The sequence below is a fragment of the Adiantum capillus-veneris genome, chromosome 9 (assembly GCF_014529385.1).
Source record: "Adiantum capillus-veneris isolate H3 chromosome 9, ASM1452938v2, whole genome shotgun sequence".
Taxonomy (NCBI): domain Eukaryota; kingdom Viridiplantae; phylum Streptophyta; class Polypodiopsida; order Polypodiales; family Pteridaceae; genus Adiantum; species Adiantum capillus-veneris.
In genome coordinates this window covers 108,860,503-108,878,698 of record NC_140939.1, presented here as the reverse complement: position 1 = coordinate 108,878,698, position 18,196 = coordinate 108,860,503, and the positions used below count along the sequence as shown (strand labels likewise).

Sequence of the window (18,196 nt, the reverse complement as noted above, 5' to 3'; positions counted from 1 at the left end):
CAGAGCTTGTGCCAGGATTTCAACCCTTGCAGGCTCAGTTGCTTAATGTATCTGCCAAAAAAACTGTTGACTTTTGTCAGGACATATCTGAAGAAAAGTCGATTGGTGAAGATCAATCAGAGAGGTCACCAGGGCAAGAGGATCCTTCACCCTACAAGGGTGTGGTGCCCTGTAGAGTACTTCTGAAGAAAAATACAAGAAAGAGGAATATAGACTTCTCAGATGATGCAGATGTGCTAGAAAGTAGTCTCTGTGCAACTAAATGTAAAGACAAAGAGGATGTGTCTTCTCTGGAAGACCCAGCTGCAACTGATGAGAGGCTGTTTGATTTTGCAGCATCTTGTGGTGCTGGGGACAAGTATGATCTAGTTCATTCTATGTTTAATCCAAAGTTTGACATTGAAGACCTGTTAGCTCAGCACAGTAATTTCTTGTAGTCCTACAGAGATAAGTTTGAAGTGATGGTGCAGGTAGGAAGGGTTGTTCTGCCTAATATGACTCTTGTGCATTTAAATGATTGTGGTGGAAAGGGACAGGGAGTGAAGAAGTATAGGGAATTACCACCCTCTTGCCGACATTCAGCCTGCCCTTTGCATAAAAAAGAATGCAAACTCATTCAGGAAGCCTTTGGCTTTATGATTTACCTGAACAACCTGTTTGGATTCCTCATGCAGAATCCTGATGAGGTGTTAGAGGAGCAGGATGCAGCACCAGATGAGGAATGCGAGGAGACAACTCATATGCAAGAAGTCGAGGAGGTTGAAGACACAGTCGACCTTGAGGTTGAGGCAATTGAAGTACAAAGAAGTAAGATGCTCTCTGTGAAAACCACAGAAATCAAACTTCCATTGGATGTCAGTAACTTCACTGAGAAGCACGCTCAGATGATGTTGCCTGCTGTGCCTGACTTCAGGATTGGAGACAGGACCTATATCTTCTTATATGATGTGCAAAGTGTGTTTTATTTAAGGGAGGATTTCTCCCTAGCTATTATTTCCAGAGTCCAAGAGGAGAGGAGTGGATTTGTTTCAGAGGATAGTAGTGATGATGAGGCAATGGAAACATCCAGCAATCCAATGGAATGCCTTTGAAGATGCTTTGAGAAAGCTGAAAAATACAAGGAGACACTACCTCGTGAAGCCACCTTCCAAGCAATAAGACAAAGCCTAAGACCATCGAAAAGTAACAAAGAAGTGGAGGATTGGTTTAACCATTCAGGTCAGGGGTCAACTACATCTGTAGACCTGTGGCAAGAAAACCTCTTTCTGCAGGATGAGAGCTTCATGGTAACTCTCTCTCTCTCTCTCTCTCTCTCTCTCTCTCTCTCTCTCTCTCTCTCTCTCTGTCTCTCTGTTTGTGTCATTTCTGACATTGTATGTGCAGTCTTGGATTGCTGACAAGGATGACTTCCTTCGGCGCCGGACAGGAGAGTATCGAGGAAGGGATGCGGCCCTAGCACAGTACCTTTCAAAGCTTTGCGAGTCGCCGATAGTAGTTTTTCACAATTCCATGTCACAAGAGGGTTCAATAGCAACTTACACATTCAAGACACTATCACGCTTCTTGGGTGGACGGGTGCTGCCCAAAAGTGCAGATAAAGTCATTCTTGTGGACAAAGTGTTTGCTAGAGATTGTTTTGGTTACTGCCCAGGCTATACAGGTGGTCGGGCAGCGTATTACTACACCTACACAGCAATGGCACTAGCTCTTGGTAGACAAAACCCAGATGAACTTTTAGAGTATGGCAAACATCTCATGATTCGTTACAAGGGTGACGTGCCGAAAAACAAAATTGAACCAGCAAAATCTTGATACACTTCAAGTAGCAATTGTATAAGATCATGTATTACATAAATTTTGTACAATGTCATCCACTCAGAGTATCTTTCTCCACTTGTGATTCACATACACCATTGTCTCTCTCCACCTTCGTTGACTTTCACGAGCTCCGGAGTTGTTGTATGCCATTGATCTTTTAGCTTTTTGTTGTTGTAAATGTCTGATGGCTTGTGCTGTTGCTGAATTTGCCAAGACTTCTTTTGCCTGCATTCGATGAATGATTCTACGATAGAACCATTCAAATAGTTCTCTCAAACTGTTAGCCTTGATTCGAGAGCCACCATGTCGTGTGTGCCTGAAATAAGCATTTCTCGCCATGTAATGAGACTTTTCCATCCCTTGGGTATTCCATATTGCCGGGTTCCCATATTTCTGTATAAAATATGGCAAATGATTGAAGATGATGTGCTGGATATAAAAACAGATTAGTTAGAATGTTTTACAGTCACATATTTGCACATAAGAGAGAAAGAATACATTATAATACCATGTAGTGAGTAATCTGGGTGTCTGTCCATGCTGTCTTGAATGATTTTTTCAGAAGGTTGAGATTTTCCTTGAACTTGTTCATATCACCTTGTGACCAGTCATCTTTGTCGCACATCAAAAATAGGATGTCTATTGATCGCCAAACCTCAGCCTTCGCGTTACGAGTAGTTGGTTCGTGGTCTTTGACTGCAATATGTAGCTTTTTCCAGCTCTGATACTCTACCTTGCTAACATAAGATGTGTTATATATTTTTCCATGTTTTGTTAGCTTTGGATCTCTCATACCTTGGGGCTTAGATAAAAAGCTCCGTGCCTTCACCCCACCGATGGATGGTTTGCATGGGACATCCTTCTCAGCAGTTGATCTCTTTTCATCCCGCTGGATTTTCACATTGCCACCATGAAGCCCCATATCCGACAGTACCATTTCTAAGCACTGCAGGGCTACTTGTCGTTCTGCGGAGTTCTTAATCTTCCAAGCAAACCCGATGTATAAGTAGACCAATTTCTCCACAATTCTACAAAGGGCATGCATTGTACAAATGTGGACATTCACAAGTGGTATTTTCAAAACTGGTCGAAAAGCAGGATCCTCAATGTGACGTGTTGGAGCTTTTCTCCACCACTTTGGGTCCATGACCTTTGCAGGCTCCATGCAGAACAAACACGGTGACTTTGCCATTGCACCCATTCCACAATTATACATGCACTTTAATGTTTTAAGGTCACTTGCAAGATGCCACTGAACTTGAAAGTCTCCCCTTCCATCTAGACGTAGTACCTCTCCCTGGTTAGTCTGTCGATCAATCACCTCCGGAATATTAGTTCGATGGAACACCTAATATAGAATCTCATGATCTTCTTTCTTTACCTGCAACACAAAATAAATGAGACTTAAGTAGATCTGAACATTTGAGCTTACTTGAGAATATCGCTTACCTCAAACGCACCAAGCCACCATATGTTAGATTCTGATTGAACACTAAAATATAAAGGATCATCACTGGGACACTTTGAGAGGGCTCTATTCATTAAAGTAATAGTAACACGCTCTAGCTTTTTCTCTTTAACAAGCTCACACTCATCCAGTTTTAACACAAAATGTAATAGCCCACGTGACTCTTCAAATGTGATGTTGTAAAACTCCACCATTCTCTTCTGTAGTATCCGCAGGTCCATAAAAATATTGTTGAACTCATCATATGCCATGTTCGCTCCATGGCCACTATAAGTTGCTTTAATATGAAAGAGCTGTCCAAGATAGTCTCCCTGTGCCTCGTTAAGCTGAAGCCTCTCTTTCCAAACACTTGAGGCTGATGGTAGAAGTTTGGATTTTATACCCTTCCTAACAAAGATGGATGAGACAGACTTTTGGATAGCCGAATATCCTCTTTTGCTTACACCAAGTGAATCAAGTGTGCCTTGTATCTCTTTTGCAGGCACTGAGTTCTCTGAAATAAAGCGGTCCACTACATTTCTTTGTAGAACCTTAAACTTCTTGTCATGTACTATATCTGCTGCCAGGCTTCTACTTATAAGTGGCTTCAATCTCTTTCCTATATTGGCTTTGGGGTCAATGTTTTCCTTGTCAGGATAGATTGAATCTCTACATGAAGACAATGCATAAGTAAATAACAGAAAATTTGCTTCACTAACACTATTTAGGCACATGAAAACAATGCATAACAAGAAAAAACAAAGAGATTACTTAACTAAGACAATGTAGCCAACCAAGAAGCATCACCTTAATGTTCGGATTCTTTTCTTGAGACCTTCTGATGCAACCTGCAATGTTTCAAGATTGCGCAATTTCTTCTTTCGGATACGACCACCCAAGATGGTGTCCTTCATTTGACAACTTCGCACCTTTCCTTTCAGTTCTTGTACCTCTGTTTTATGTTGCAAAATGGTAACCTGATCTGTAGAATGTAAATGTGAAAGGCGAACAATCTCACATTGTTGAGCTTGGAGAATGCTCTTGTAAGTTTCAGCTTCTCTTGTAAGTGATTTACAATAACCCAGAAGGCCCTTTTCTCCATCACCAGCAAAGGTCAATAAGCTTGTAGGATTGACAAACGGTGGAGACGCATTAGTTATTGGATTCTTAGGGTAGAGAGAGCCTCTCGTCCAGATATCTATGTGTTTAGCTCCTTGAGCTCTGAGCGTGTCTATGGAGGCAGGAGGTATATGTGTGTTTGTTTTACTGCGCTTAATCAATGGTTGGTACTCATTGTCCAAATCAATGTGAAGGTGATATTTGGCTCGTTTCTCGGTAACATTTGTGCCATTTGAGGAGTGCGCCATTAGCCAAATGTGCAGGTTTAATGGAAAGTGAATAGCGGCTGCGGATTCGTCCCTCCATGTTAGCCTCATTCCCTCCGTATTGACGTTGTTCATTCAATGCAACTGAAAAGAGGATTATCCCTCAATCACTACGAACGAATGTTCAGAAGAGTAAGGAATCTACTTAAAGTACACTTTTTGAAGTTTTACTATGAAAGACCCAGCTCTTTTATTTGCCATTTTTTCTAGAGAGAGAGTGCAAAAAATACATTTTCTTAGAAGGCCCTCCAAATGACCTCTGAAATTTCCTAATGTTCCATAATCACTTAGACATCAGTCTGTTGATTACGAGGCATAAAGAATGAGTCATCGGCATAAGCCTGGCCTATAAAGGTACAACCCGAGGGTAACTGCAAACCATGAAGACGCTCAACAGAGGTCAATTGATCAAGATACGTTAACAAGGGGTGAGTGGCAATAGCATACAATAAAGCACTAAAGAGGCAACCTTGCCTAATCGAACAGCCAAGAGGCCAAGAGTTCGTTAATTCACCTTCTAGGCTCCTTGCAAATGTACTACAATCGTAGAAGAAATGAACCACATTGACCAATTTGTGACCGAACCTTAGGCACCCCATCGTGGCTGTAATGAAGCCTCATTGCACAGTGTCAAAGGCATTTTCAATATCAACTTGCATAACCAACACATCTTGCTGAGTGTACTTAGCATACTCCATGCCAATCATAACATTAGCAAGTTTGTCCATGATTTGGCGGCCTGGAATGAAACCGTACTGAGCCTAATGGAGCTCTGTAAATATATGGTCCTTAATGGGGTGCACCAGCATTTTAGCCAATATCTTGTAAACCATCGGCATCAAAGTAATAGGGTGCCAGTGAGAGAATTGCTCTCAAAGCGCTTGCTTAGGCAACAATTTAAGTAAACCTTCTTTCCAAGAAAGTGGCAAATCTTGTTTCTCCCATGCTGCATTTATCATGAAAAGCAATGGTTGTTCAAGATCCTCCCAAAAGGAGAGGAAAAATTCCACAATAAGCTTGTCCCAACCGGGAGATCGCGAACGGCCCAGTGCAAGCAACGCATTATGCAATTTAGAATCAGTAAATGAATCCTCAAGGCCTCGCGCATCTTGTGGGAATAGGATCGGATGAACACAAGAAAGCAACAATTCACGCGCTTGGAAAACATCCGAAGATGTCTGAGGAGGAGTAGCAAACGCCTGTCGATAATGCGAAACCATGGCATCAACAAGTTCCTGGTTTGAAGAAGTCCAAACACCTGAGGGAAGCATAACCCGCTTGATTGCTTCTACGACCCTTGCATGATGCAAATGCTTGAAAAATTGCTTCGAAGCGCAGCCTTTATCCATAAAAGCTTGTTGACGGGCACTCGTCTGCCATTTAGCAATTTTCCGCTCATCATTATGCTGAATACACACACAAGCTTCACACCACTCTGACATCTTAGAATTAGACAAAGGCTGCAAATCAGCCAATACTTGTAGCTGTTGGCAAGCCTGCTTCGCAACAATGACTTCCCCCTGAGAGCACTGCATGTAATGTGTGCCATAGTCATGAATAACACTTTGCACCCTCACGACAAACCGATACCAGGCAACATCAAGATCAAGATGCATGTGTGCAAGCAGAGGGGGAATAATAGCAGAGATCATGTCTCGGAAAACCCCATGATTGAGATAAGCACTGTTAATATGCAACAAGCATTTCCTAGGAAGAGGCCGATCACAAAGAGACTGCCCAAAGTTCAAAGTAAAGAAAACAGGGTAATGATCCGACAAGCGCAAAGTGTAATCCAAGCTCAAGTCACATACAAAATCCTCATACTGTTGCAAATTAAGCAAATACCAACGATCCAGCCGTGCCCAATAAGAGGAGTGAGCAACATGCTGAAAAGTAAATCCAGAGACATTTGGATGCAAATACCGCCATAAGTCAAACATCTGAGTAGGCAAAGAGATGATCCCATTCTTGCCTTTCTGCAAGCAACATGTGTGAAGTGCCTATGGTACTATCATTTGTATAAGGGGTATTATTAAAATCACCACAGAGGAATGCATTGGAAGTCCATGAGTGAGACGAGATGTCTCGCCATAAGGCAGCCCTTTGCCCAGAAGCTGTATATGCATAAATGCCTCCAAATTCACATACTTGACCATTCAACAGGCATTGCGCGCACACACACACACACACACGAAAGACATGCATACAAGCTTTTGAATGCATTCTGTGTTTGTCTTCCAAGTTTTATGCACATTCCATTGCAGTGTGCATTTGGGTGTACTCCCTTGAGTTTCAAGACGTGCCAGTATTTGTCGGCAGTTGAGTTTGTGGTTGCATTTTATCTTGACATTAGAGGTCCCTTGCATGTATTTTGCAGATAATTAAACATTGGATGATGCTTGAGGAGGGTTTCTGGCTTCATATAAGGTACATACCAGGTTCTAGCTTTTTCTTTTATACAGTTTGTGTTCTCAAATGCATGTGATTATAGTCACTTTCTGATGGTAAAAGAGACATGAGGCACCACAAACAGCAAGGACAAAACTAGAAACGAAAAAACACAGCAGAGAACTGGACAACACAAAAAGACAAAAAGGAAATAGAAAGGGGGAAAAACAGGGAAACAAAATAAGTGATAATAGAGAAGCAAAATCAGAAAACAGACGGAAAAGAAATTACGCAAAGAGGCAAAAGACTTGACCAAAAGAAACAGAAGAAAAGGAAACAATGAGTCATGTAAACAAGAAAGGGGGGGGGGTGTGGGGGGGGATTTTACTGAGCAGGAGACACTAGACCCTCTCACTGGGCACCTGAACGTCATGGGCTTATTCACAACATAGTTTTCAGCACATTTTTGGTACTAGTCAGATCCTTTGGACTGTTTTTTCTTATACCACGAGAGGTAAAACTACTCTGCTCTGCCTGTGGTGCTCTATCACTCTCTACTCTCTTATTATGAAGATTTTGTCCCACATGATAGCTTACACACTTTCGTGTGTGATCTGCTTCATGCTTCACAGACAGTCTTTGTTCAACTGGACAATATTCTATTTCCTATGAGGCTGTGGAGTGGGTAAGAGACAGCGGTTTTCTATTCTCCCTCTTGATTTCGAGAAGGCCTGACAGTGGATTGGGCGTTCCTTGCGGGGGCAGAGGATGGGCTTCCTTGACAGATGGATTGTTGGGGGGGGGGGGGGGGGGGGGGTGACCTTTCTCAATCATCTGTGAATCCCATTAACAATAGAGGTTTTGTGTGCAGAGCATTTTGAGCTATCTTGTGCTGTATGGCAGGGTTATCCTTTTGCCCGTGCTTGTTCTTACGGGCTTCTATTGCCTCTTTTGATGAAACTAGAGGGCACCTTGTGCCAATTGAAAAAGAACAGATTGAATAGAATGAGAGAGAAAATTCACGCAAGACACGGAGTGGCGGAGTTCCACTCCTAGATGGCAGTGGCCCCAAACCTTGGCGCCCGTTTCGGGATTTCTTTATATTGCTTCAACAAGGTACAAGCTTGGGAAACTATGCTCTCCTTCTCCACACTGTAGAATGCCAGACAGAGAGCCTACACAACATACTTAAAGGCCCTTGGCGTGTCCAAAAGCATCTCACATTAAAAGCATCAGATCTCAAAGCTACTAGCTTAAAAGCAAGCGCCAAAAGGGCTGTCCCATTAACAATAGAGGTTTTGTGTGCAGAGCATTTTGAGCTATCTTGTGCTGTATGGCAGGGTTATCCTTTTGCCCGTGCTTGTTCTTACGGGCTTCTATTGCCTCTTTTGATGAAACTAGAGGGCACCTTGTGCCAATTGAAAAAGAACAGATTGAATAGAATGAGAGAGAAAATTCACGCAAGACACGGAGTGGCGGAGTTCCACTCCTAGATGGCAGTGGCCCCAAACCTTGGCGCCCGTTTCGGGATTTCTTTATATTGCTTCAACAAGGTACAAGCTTGGGAAACTATGCTCTCCTTCTCCACACTGTAGAATGCCAGACAGAGAGCCTACACAACATACTTAAAGGCCCTTGGCGTGTCCAAAAGCATCTCACATTAAAAGCATCAGATCTCAAAGCTACTAGCTTAAAAGCAAGCGCCAAAAGGGCTGTCCGTACAGCGTTGCCACATCATCATGCACCTCCGCAATTCATGGGCTGATTTGTATAGCATGCCACGTCATCATCTCTATGCACACCTGGGGGTTTGGTGTGTGCGCTCTGCTTTAATTAGGGTTTAGGCCCCTCGGCCAAATCTTTTTTTTTTCCAAGAAAAAGATCCTTCTATTAGTAGTTAATGAAAACTGCCCGTAGGGCTACAACCACCTCTGCAAGAGAGGGCTACAACAAACATGATGGGGAGACTCTCCCAATGAAAGAACAACATATATACAATGAGGCTAAATCAAGATATGGGAGGAGGGAAGAGCCACACAGGTGGTCGGTAGTGCCATCTGAGCACACCCTGGACACTGGTGAAGAAAGGCCCAGTGCTCCAGAGTCGAAGGAAAGCCTCGCGGCGCCCCCGCATGCGGTCGGAGCTGCCTTGTAGTCCCTCTAGCTGTCCTCTGAGAGTATGGATCAGCTCTAGCCAAAAGTCACGAACAGTCTCTACTGGTGGCACATAGCGAGCCTCAAAAAATGCGGAAACAGCGGGCCCGCCAGATGAACCAAAGTGTCAGGCCATTGATGAGCTCCCAACACTCCTCTCTCTCACTGCACCACTCCTGTGGAGTAAGCTTTGTAGCAGGCTGGAGTGTAGGTCGCCTCCCCTGTATCACTATCATCCTGCTGGTGGAAGATAGCTCAAACTGAAGTGCCGGGCCCGTGAGAGTGGACCAAGCCGCTGCCCCCCAAGTGTACTGTCTAGCCGTGGAGAGAGTAGGCATCAACCGAAGAACTCGTAGCCACACCAGCTGGGCCGAGGGACAGTCCCAAAGACAATTACGCTTACTCTCCACCAACTGGTCACAGGCTGCACATGCGGCCGAGAGACCACTATGCACAAGCCAGCTCCCTACTGCTGTAGCTCTGTGTGCAACCAGCCACTGAAACAAAGTGACACGCCTTGGCTGTCTGGAGTCCCATAGCCTCTGCCAAAAGGCTGCCAAGAACTCGACTGTGAGGCCCTCCTCCTGCCAATGATGTGCTGCAGCTGGGTGGTCCTCTCTCTGTGCTGCAAGTATATGACGTCCAAGCCGAACAGTGTACTGAAAGAAGGGGACTCCTGGGTGGTCTGCAGAAGAGGAGGGGTCCCTCCATAGCCACTCACCAGGATCCCACTGTACTCGTGCCAGTGGACAACACTCCCAAGCCCAAAGCCTCCAGTGTCCAGTCTCAAGAGCTGCTGGGCCAGGGTCTTTGACGCAAGTCCTCCCACATATGCCCACAACTCGGATCCTCTGGAAACAGCACTCTGCTACCTGCGGGGCCTCTACTGCAACTCACTGTAACCCCCACCCTAAAGCTCGAAGAATAGGGCTCGGACAGTCTCTGAGCAGGCCCTGACTGAAATGAGAACCTCCAGTCGTGTGAAGGCTCCCATCCACCGGGGTGCTACTGGCTCGAGAGGCGTGAGCCACTCTGCTGGAACTGACTATGAGATGTCTTGACACATGCTCTGCACCCCTCTCATGCCCTGTAGCTGGAAACCCTGCACCTCCTCTGACAAACCTGTGAACTCTAGCCAGTCACCTAGAGAGCGCGTTGGACGTGCTGCCATGGGACCCCAGGAAACATGAGGCCGACTACCAACCAAGTGGCCTCTCTGAGTGCTAACCATGGGGTTCCAGACGAGGGGCTGCCGTAGGCGCTCCTCCGTGCACGTCGGCTGTCTCTGCTCCAGGCCACGCCGTAAGAGCTCCCAAGATCTAAGCAAACTCACAGCGAAGCGGTCCTCCAGTCTCCTGCTCAAACCAACTCGGCAGATCTCTGTAAAGATCCATCTGGTCGAAGGTTGCCAAGGGCCTCCTGACTGAGGCACCCTGGCACGAAGCCTGTGTAGCAAGAACTTCTTCCAGCGCTCCTCACCTGGAAGAAGTCCTTTGACTATGAACTTCCCAAGAAGGGCTCTGCTCTGTTCTGCTGGATCAATGATCCCAAGCCCTCCCTGAGAACAAGGAAGCGTGATGACCGACCAAGCCACCTTGGCTCGGGCTATCTGAGTGTCACGTCCTGACCAAAGGAAGTTCCTGATCAGCCTCTCTACCTGGCTGATACAAGAACTCGAGAAGATCCAGCAGGAAGTGATGTACCACATAGTCGCCAATAGCACCTGGTTGGCAACTACTACTCTACCAGCCAACGAAAGTCGTGCTGAGCTCCAATGTAACAGTTTTCTCCTGATGGACAGGAGAAGAGGAGCAATCTGCTGCTCGGGAGACAAGTCCAAACCAACCTGACAACCCAAGTACCGAACTACAGTCCCTGGGGGAATCCACCTAAAACCCTCTCCTGGCATCCAATCTGGCACAGGAGCACTACCAACCGAGAAAGCCACTGTCTTTCTCCAGTTGATTAGTGCGCCCGATGCACAACAGAAGGTCTCCAAAGCCTGCTCAAATCAGTGAAGATTGGCCTCCTGGCCATCTAAGTACAAGGCTAAGTCATCGGCAAACTCAACGTCCAGTAGCTCATCTCCCCGAATAGGGAGTGCTAAGCCCCGTAAACCAACCTGCTGAGACACCAAAAATCTGCTCATTGCCTCCGCATAGAACAGAAAGAGAAAGGGGGCAAGAGGACAACCCTGTCTGACCGAGCGTGTGAGCATGAAGCGCTCACCTCTCCCTCCTGCCAAAAGCACCTGACTGTGAGCCTGTCCGTACAAAGCTGACACCCCTATGATCCAAGCATTTGAGAAGCCCATCCTGCGTACTCGGCCAAATCTTTTAAGTTAGGTAGGGTTAGGATTTTAAAGTCGTAACCCTCTTTAGTCTTTAGGCCCCTCGGCCGGGCTTTGTAAGTTGAGAGGTCTTCTTTTGCTTCCAAGGTTGAAGCCCCTCGGCCGTCTTCAACAAGTTCTCTAAGTTTGTAGAGCCTCTGTAAAACCAAGTAAATGTAGGCAAACCTGGTTTTTGAAGGTCGCACCATATCCAAAGTGCTATGGTTGCGGAAGATAGCAAGAGCTTGATGTTTCTTGCAAAAGAATGTGGTGACCTTGACTACATCTGCAACTATGGGCTGCACCCATGAAAGTTTGCCAATATCCTCCATGAGCAAATCCAAACAATGTGTAGCACCTGGAGTCTACACTATGCCAGGAAACTGTTGCTCGACCATAAATCCCATTGCCTTGCAATTAGCTACATTATCTGTCACCATCTGCACAACATTCTCCTTGCCAACCTCCTCTATGGCTATTTTGATGTGACCAAATATAAACTCAGCCGTGATGTTTTCCCCTGCTTTCCCTGCATCCAGAGCATGCAAGAAATAGGTGCCCAAAGCAGAAGACACTAGGATATTGATTATGTGTCGTCTGGGTATGTCTGCCCAACCATCTGAGATAATGGTGCATCCAAACTCCTACCATCCAGCTTTCACAGGTGTAAGTGCCTTGTCAATTAAGGCCTTTTGTTCATCTAACATAGTGGTGCGCATCTTGGTGTAATCAAGACCTATCCATGTCTCAGTAGGCCCAACCTGTGCAATGGCTTTTACCGTTCTTTTCCACAGATCTGTGTGCAAAACATTGAAAGATATGTTGCACTCAGTAAGAGTGCGACATATCTCCATCTCTGCCACCCTCTGACGCTCTTGACCCAAGCTTGAGAAGAGATGCGACTAGGCAAAGTGGTCTGTGTTGGTGCTTCAGATGTACCTTTTTCACGTGGCAAGGAATCCTCATCTTCACCGCCAACACGTGCTCTCTTCCTGGAAGTAGGGGGTTGCATGGAGGCTGAACCTCCTCCAACCTCTGTCTCCGCACCTAAAGTCTCCAGCTCTCCAACAAAAGCATCATGTAAAGCATCCTGTGTGTTGGGAGCACCTCTCAAACCAGGAGCACCAACAGGAAAATACTCTTCAATAAGCTGCTCCCTCAAAGGTGGTGGTATTTTCTCACATGCACCAATCTGATCAGTGCACCCGATGCCCGTCAAGTGCTTTTTGACTCGCGTAATAGTGCTGGTGTACTGGTCCCCACAATACTTGCATTGCCATAAGCGTGTGCCGGAACCTTGGTGAGAAGTGGTCGTGATGATGCTCAACACATTGGTGTGGAGCGACCAGTTGGGGTTGGTTTTACGTGGCATAATGAATTCTACACATTGCAAATGCAAAAGAGTGCACACACATGAGGACTACGGAGTGCGAGAAGAGTACGGAGTGCATGGTGGCAGAAGCAGTACCTTTTCACGCGCGTAGCTCGGCTCTGCAGGTCTCTGTGAACTTCTCTGCAGGCATCTGTGCACTTCTCTGTAACACAACAGAGAGTCTTTTGTAATCCTGGTCGATTTAAAAAGCCTAAGGCTCTCTCCCCTTCACCCTATTAACCCAATCTGAAAGCGCCCCTTGCGCACTTGGGCCGTGGAGAAAATGCCCCAAATTTTTATTTCATGCCGTACTGTACCGTACGGTACCATACGGCTGTACCATACGAAATCGTTAGGTACGTACGTACGGATTCCACCTTGCCTTCGACTATAATTTTATTTTGATAGAAGGCATGGCAAGCCAAATGTCATTGTGCACTTCTTGTTTTGAGAGAGAGAGAGAGAGAGAGAGAGAGAGAGAGAGAGAGAGAGAGAGAGAGAGAGAGAGGTCGGTGGGGGGGTAAACACAAGGTTTACTTAACGTAAGCTACAACCATTTGGGGTGGCAAGATGGTTGTTTTGGTTTGACCCTTGGCTCTTCTAGAGGCTTCGTGGTTTCTAATGGCCAATGCTCCAATTCTCACAACAAGATGTATGCACAAAAGACTAGTAATGTGAAAGAGAGAAAAATTGTTTGGTAAGGTCTCACACTCTGGGGGTGACAAGTAACCTAGGCCACATTCACAATTCGTGGCAATCCAAAGTCTTGGCTATGTAGTACTTTATGAATAGTGACACAAAGCATAGATGCCGCATAGTTGGGATCACGAGATGAGGAGATGAGGTTCTAAAGAAAGGGAGAAAATCAATGCTTAAAATAAACTTTTTTCTAAATACTTGAAAAACCTATTGACTGAAAATCTAACAGATAATCAGCTATATTTGAAGGCTTTTATACTAAATTCCTCCACATTTTGTAGTTTGTTAATACCTTCTAATCTAAATTTCGAGGGTAATTTTCAAAATTTGTACGTGAAATGTTTTTCTCAAGCATTGGCTCAGCTATAGTAAAAGTAGAAGAGCTTGACAAAAAGATATAATTTACTCTCATTTTATTTTAGAATGTCAACGTTTTTGTGTTGCTCTGCTTCCCAATATGAAACATGTCACAGGGACGGACACCACGTGCCAACGGAAAAGAACAGACTGAACAACTTTAAGCACTTCGAATAACAACTGAACTGAAAGAGATGCACTACACTAGATGAGGAGTGGTGGAGTTCCACCCCGAGAGAGAGCACTGGCCCCAAACCTTGGCGCCCCTTTCAGTATTTCTTTATATTGCTTGAACTTGGTACAATGGCGGTACTCGCACTCTGCACCTTCACCTTGAAGAGTGCCTGAGATTGAGCCTTGTGCACATATTTAAAGACCCTTGGCCTATGAAAAGCAGTTACATGAAAAGCATCAAACTCAAAAGCATTTGGTGTCAAAACCTTGCACTGAAAATTGCCCAGCGTAAATCACGGAAATCCGTACAGGCTGCCATGCTAGCACAGTTAGCGTGAAACAGGAAATTCCATATAGGCTGCCACATCAGCAAGTCAGCGCAAAATACGAGTGTTCGTACAGCTACTACGTCATCGCTTTGTCTTTGTGTGTGTGTAGAGGTCCCGCTTTATTTGATCTCTTTAGGTCACTTGGGCCCCATCGGACAGGGTCCCATAAGTTGGCAAGAACTCCTCTTTAGAAATAGGCCACTATGCAAGACTTTGCAAGCTGGTAAAACTTCTTCTGCTGCTTGTTCTAGGGTTAGGCTCCTCGGTCGGGATCTACAGGTTGGTTTTGTTCTTCAGTGGCTTGACATGTCAGCAGTTTGTGACAAAACATGGTTAAAAGATGAAGATTTTACGTGATTAAAGTGTATGTATTAATTATGCAGTGATGGGACACGATGACATGCAATTGCAATGGTGAATGTATGCTAGAATGTTAAGGCAAGTATGACACCCCCAATGTAGGGATTTGATGCTTACAAGAAAGGGTTGTATGGGAAAAGCCTCTTAAAGCATGCAAGGCAAGTTCAGTGGTTGGAGGTCATGTGGTCACTGATAGAAAGGAAAGTGAGTGAGAGACTAAATGTACCGTATGAGGAGGATCGAAAAGTCCTATTATGTAAAATTTTTACAAAACTCGTTTTTACAATGCCTTTTTGAGCAATTTTGCGTCTCATGCACATAGGCCAATTCTGTAGCAGTTGGGAGATATCAAAGTTTTTGTACTCTGTTTTTTAAAGGAGAGCTGTAGGAAGAAAAAAGAGAAGAGGAAGGGAGTAGGGGAAGGAGATGCACATAGGCCAATTTTGTAGCGATTGGGAGATATCGAAGTTTTTGTACTCTGTTTTTTTCAGGAGAGTTGTAGGAAGAAAGAGGAGAAGAGGAAGGGAGAAAGGGAAGCAGAGGAACAGGGGGGTTCATTCTTCTTTTTGGATGAGCTCTCTCTCTCTCTCTCTCTCTCTGAATTTGTGCAAGGGAAGCCATGTGAAGAGAAGAGAAGGACTGGGATTAAGAGCAGACAAAGGGCGGTAACTTGTTCAAGAGCTTGGGGAAAGGAAGGGTAAGCTCGACAACAAACAAACAATGGCCGATGTTTGAGGTAAGCGCCAATCTACGTTCACTGAGGGGCTTGAGTGTATGCGGCTATGAGGGCTTCGACATGCACCGAGAAGACCCAAGATTGTGATTGAGATTGGAAGCCAAGTAGCGGTTCTGATTGACTGTCAGTGCTCGAGCTTATCTTGGTGATCATTATAGGTCGATTCGACCATATTGTGTAGAGTTTGTTTTAGATTCATTAAATTCAATGTTGAATTGGACTCCTGTTGCATTGTTTCTCATTATGTGCTACTATTAATCTTATGATACTTACTAAATCTATGTTATATCCTCCAAATTAGCCTCTAATGGCACTTATGCTCTCATATTAACTCTCTAACCCTATTTTGCTTCTCTCCTCTCTCAACTCTTACAGCCAAAAGCCCAACGCTTTCTCAGGGCTGAGCGCTTTCCCTGTTAGCCCCGGAGAACCGCGCACGCCGACAACGTGAGCGTCACCTTGTTCTTAAGGAATGATTTGTTCCAAAAAGAAAGCGTGTTTCTAAAAACAAAGGTTTTTTTCCTTTCGTGGCTCAAAAAGGTCTTACCACATGATAAGAATCAAGTAGAAAACCATGCCTTTTCCATAATAAAAAGCGTTTTTCTAACTTGAAAAGATGTCTTACCACATGATAACAGAATTTCCAAGTAGAAAATCATTCCTTTCTCATAAGGAAAATTATTTTCCTGGCTTGATTATAAAAGTCCCTCACATTTTTTAACATGGGTGTATTTTACGAGTAGCTTTCCTAAATGGAAAAGGAAATTCCTAGGTTTTTCTCCTCTTGAATGTGGTAATTTATATGAGAAAAAGGCCCGTTTTCCATATGGGAAATTGAGAATGTGTTTTGAAGTTCTTGTATCACCGAGGAGCATTATTAGCAGCTATTGCAGAGGCTGAGCTGTATCTCAACTATTGGCTGCCCCTTGCACTTTGAGCAGCCACATATGAAGATAGGAAAAAATGTGATAGAGCTCCCTTTTTGCGAAGTCAAGGAAGCTGTGCACTTAAAAGAGCAAAATGATCAGCTGCCACTGGCACCTCCTTAGGTATGAGGGGGATCAAACCTGAACCCAGAATGTGGCATTGCACCTGTATCCTGAGGTTCCGGAAGCAGTTGCTCATGCAAAAACTCCCAACTCTTTCGGAAGGAGCATTGAGTGAGGCCATCATCATCCCGGGCAGGTGACACTTGAATTTCTGAGAAGGCTTTCTGTTGTTGCTGAGAGAACACAGCCAGCAGGCATGGCACATCTCTTCGCATAAATTGAGGTATATGACAGCTGGGAGGAGAGCCTTTAGCACTTATCACGCTGTTTTGAATGGATTCCTGGAAACCCATCTTTTTATGTATTGACAATATGCAATTGATAAGCTGCTGATTTTATGACATACTTGAAATATTTTACATTTCTGTATTAAGAAGCAATTATCCTATTGTAGTGTTTGATTTTTACTTTCATATACATCAAGCTTACACTTCAAACATTTTCTAGTGCAAGTTTTGCAGCAGGACTTGTAGGAACCACGGCAACAGCTCCAATAGATATGGTGAAGACGCGTATGATGATACAGAGAGAAAATGCAAGTGCCCTATACAAGAATGCATTCGACTGTGCATACAAGGTTCTTATCAACTTTTAAGTGATGAAAGCAGTTTGCTCAACTGCCAGCTTTCTGATTCTCTTTGGTGTTTTTGTTACTATCATCACATGCTACATAATGACAGCCCCTCCTAATGGTGAGGTTGTTTACTTAACCTTACCTTAAATTTGCAGATCTGCAGGTCAGAAGGGTTATTTGGGCTTTACAAAGGGTAAGCATTATGTACAAAAAATGCTATGTTCATTTTGAGCTTTTAAACATTTGGACCCATAAAGAGGTATCAGATATTGGCATCATTGCATAACGAATGGCGACTCGTTTGTCACACAGATGGTCAGCAATGTTTGCAAGGCTTGGCCCGCAAACAGCTATAACCTTTCTAGTATATGAAAAGCTCCGGCAGGTGGTTGGCATCAGTGCTTTATGATAGATATGAGGGGCACAATGACCTTTGTTGGAAATGAGACAACCTGATAACTGCATCATAAATGTTGTGGGGCTTCTCTTCAAAATTTGAAGAGTGGGAACCAGGTCTGAGGTTCAGAAATCTTATAGGTAAAATTTAACTAGCAGCCCTCCATTCCTGATCAATACAAAATAAAGGGTTGATCACGAATGGATATGTTAGTATGGATATGCCACTTCAACCATACGAGCATAATGAACACTTAAGATTTTACTCCTGGCACCATCTCCATCACCATTGCGATGATAGAAAAATTCAATTTTAACATTTTGCATCAAAAAAATTTAATGCGAAGTTCTGAGTTAAACGCTGTTGGGGCTCTCTGCTTGTGTGTCTAATGGACTTTTTGTTCTTAGAGGAGGAGAATTATATTGTGCTTCAAAATAGATAAAGGAAGCTAGCTTATTACAATAACGTTGGCAGTTATAGCAAGGAGACTTGCACCAAGAATCTAACTAGAGTTTTCATCTTAGATACAATGTAGAAACTATGGGATATGATGCTAGCCCGGGATGATAGTAAGGACGTTTGCCCCAAAACTTTCATAGGTTATATTTCCATCTGAAGCATGGAAACA

The 18,196-nt window shown here is 44.3% G+C and overlaps 1 protein-coding gene across 6 annotated transcripts in view; it reads left to right on the top strand.

Moving 5' to 3' along the window:
* Positions 1-17,929, top strand: part of LOC147450958 (uncharacterized) — a 119,375-nt gene extending 101,446 nt beyond the window's left edge. For all 6 annotated transcript variants that reach the window (XM_086519930.1, XM_086519926.1, XM_086519927.1 and 3 more), the window contains 4 exons: positions 7,028-7,077; positions 17,045-17,174; positions 17,327-17,364; positions 17,484-17,929. In XM_086519930.1, coding sequence (XP_086376056.1) covers positions 7,028-7,077; positions 17,045-17,174; positions 17,327-17,364; positions 17,484-17,580 — 315 coding nt within the window. In that variant the 3' untranslated portion in view covers positions 17,581-17,929. The remainder of the gene's footprint in view (positions 1-7,027; positions 7,078-17,044; positions 17,175-17,326; positions 17,365-17,483) is intronic.
* Positions 17,930-18,196: the final 267 nt, after the last annotated feature.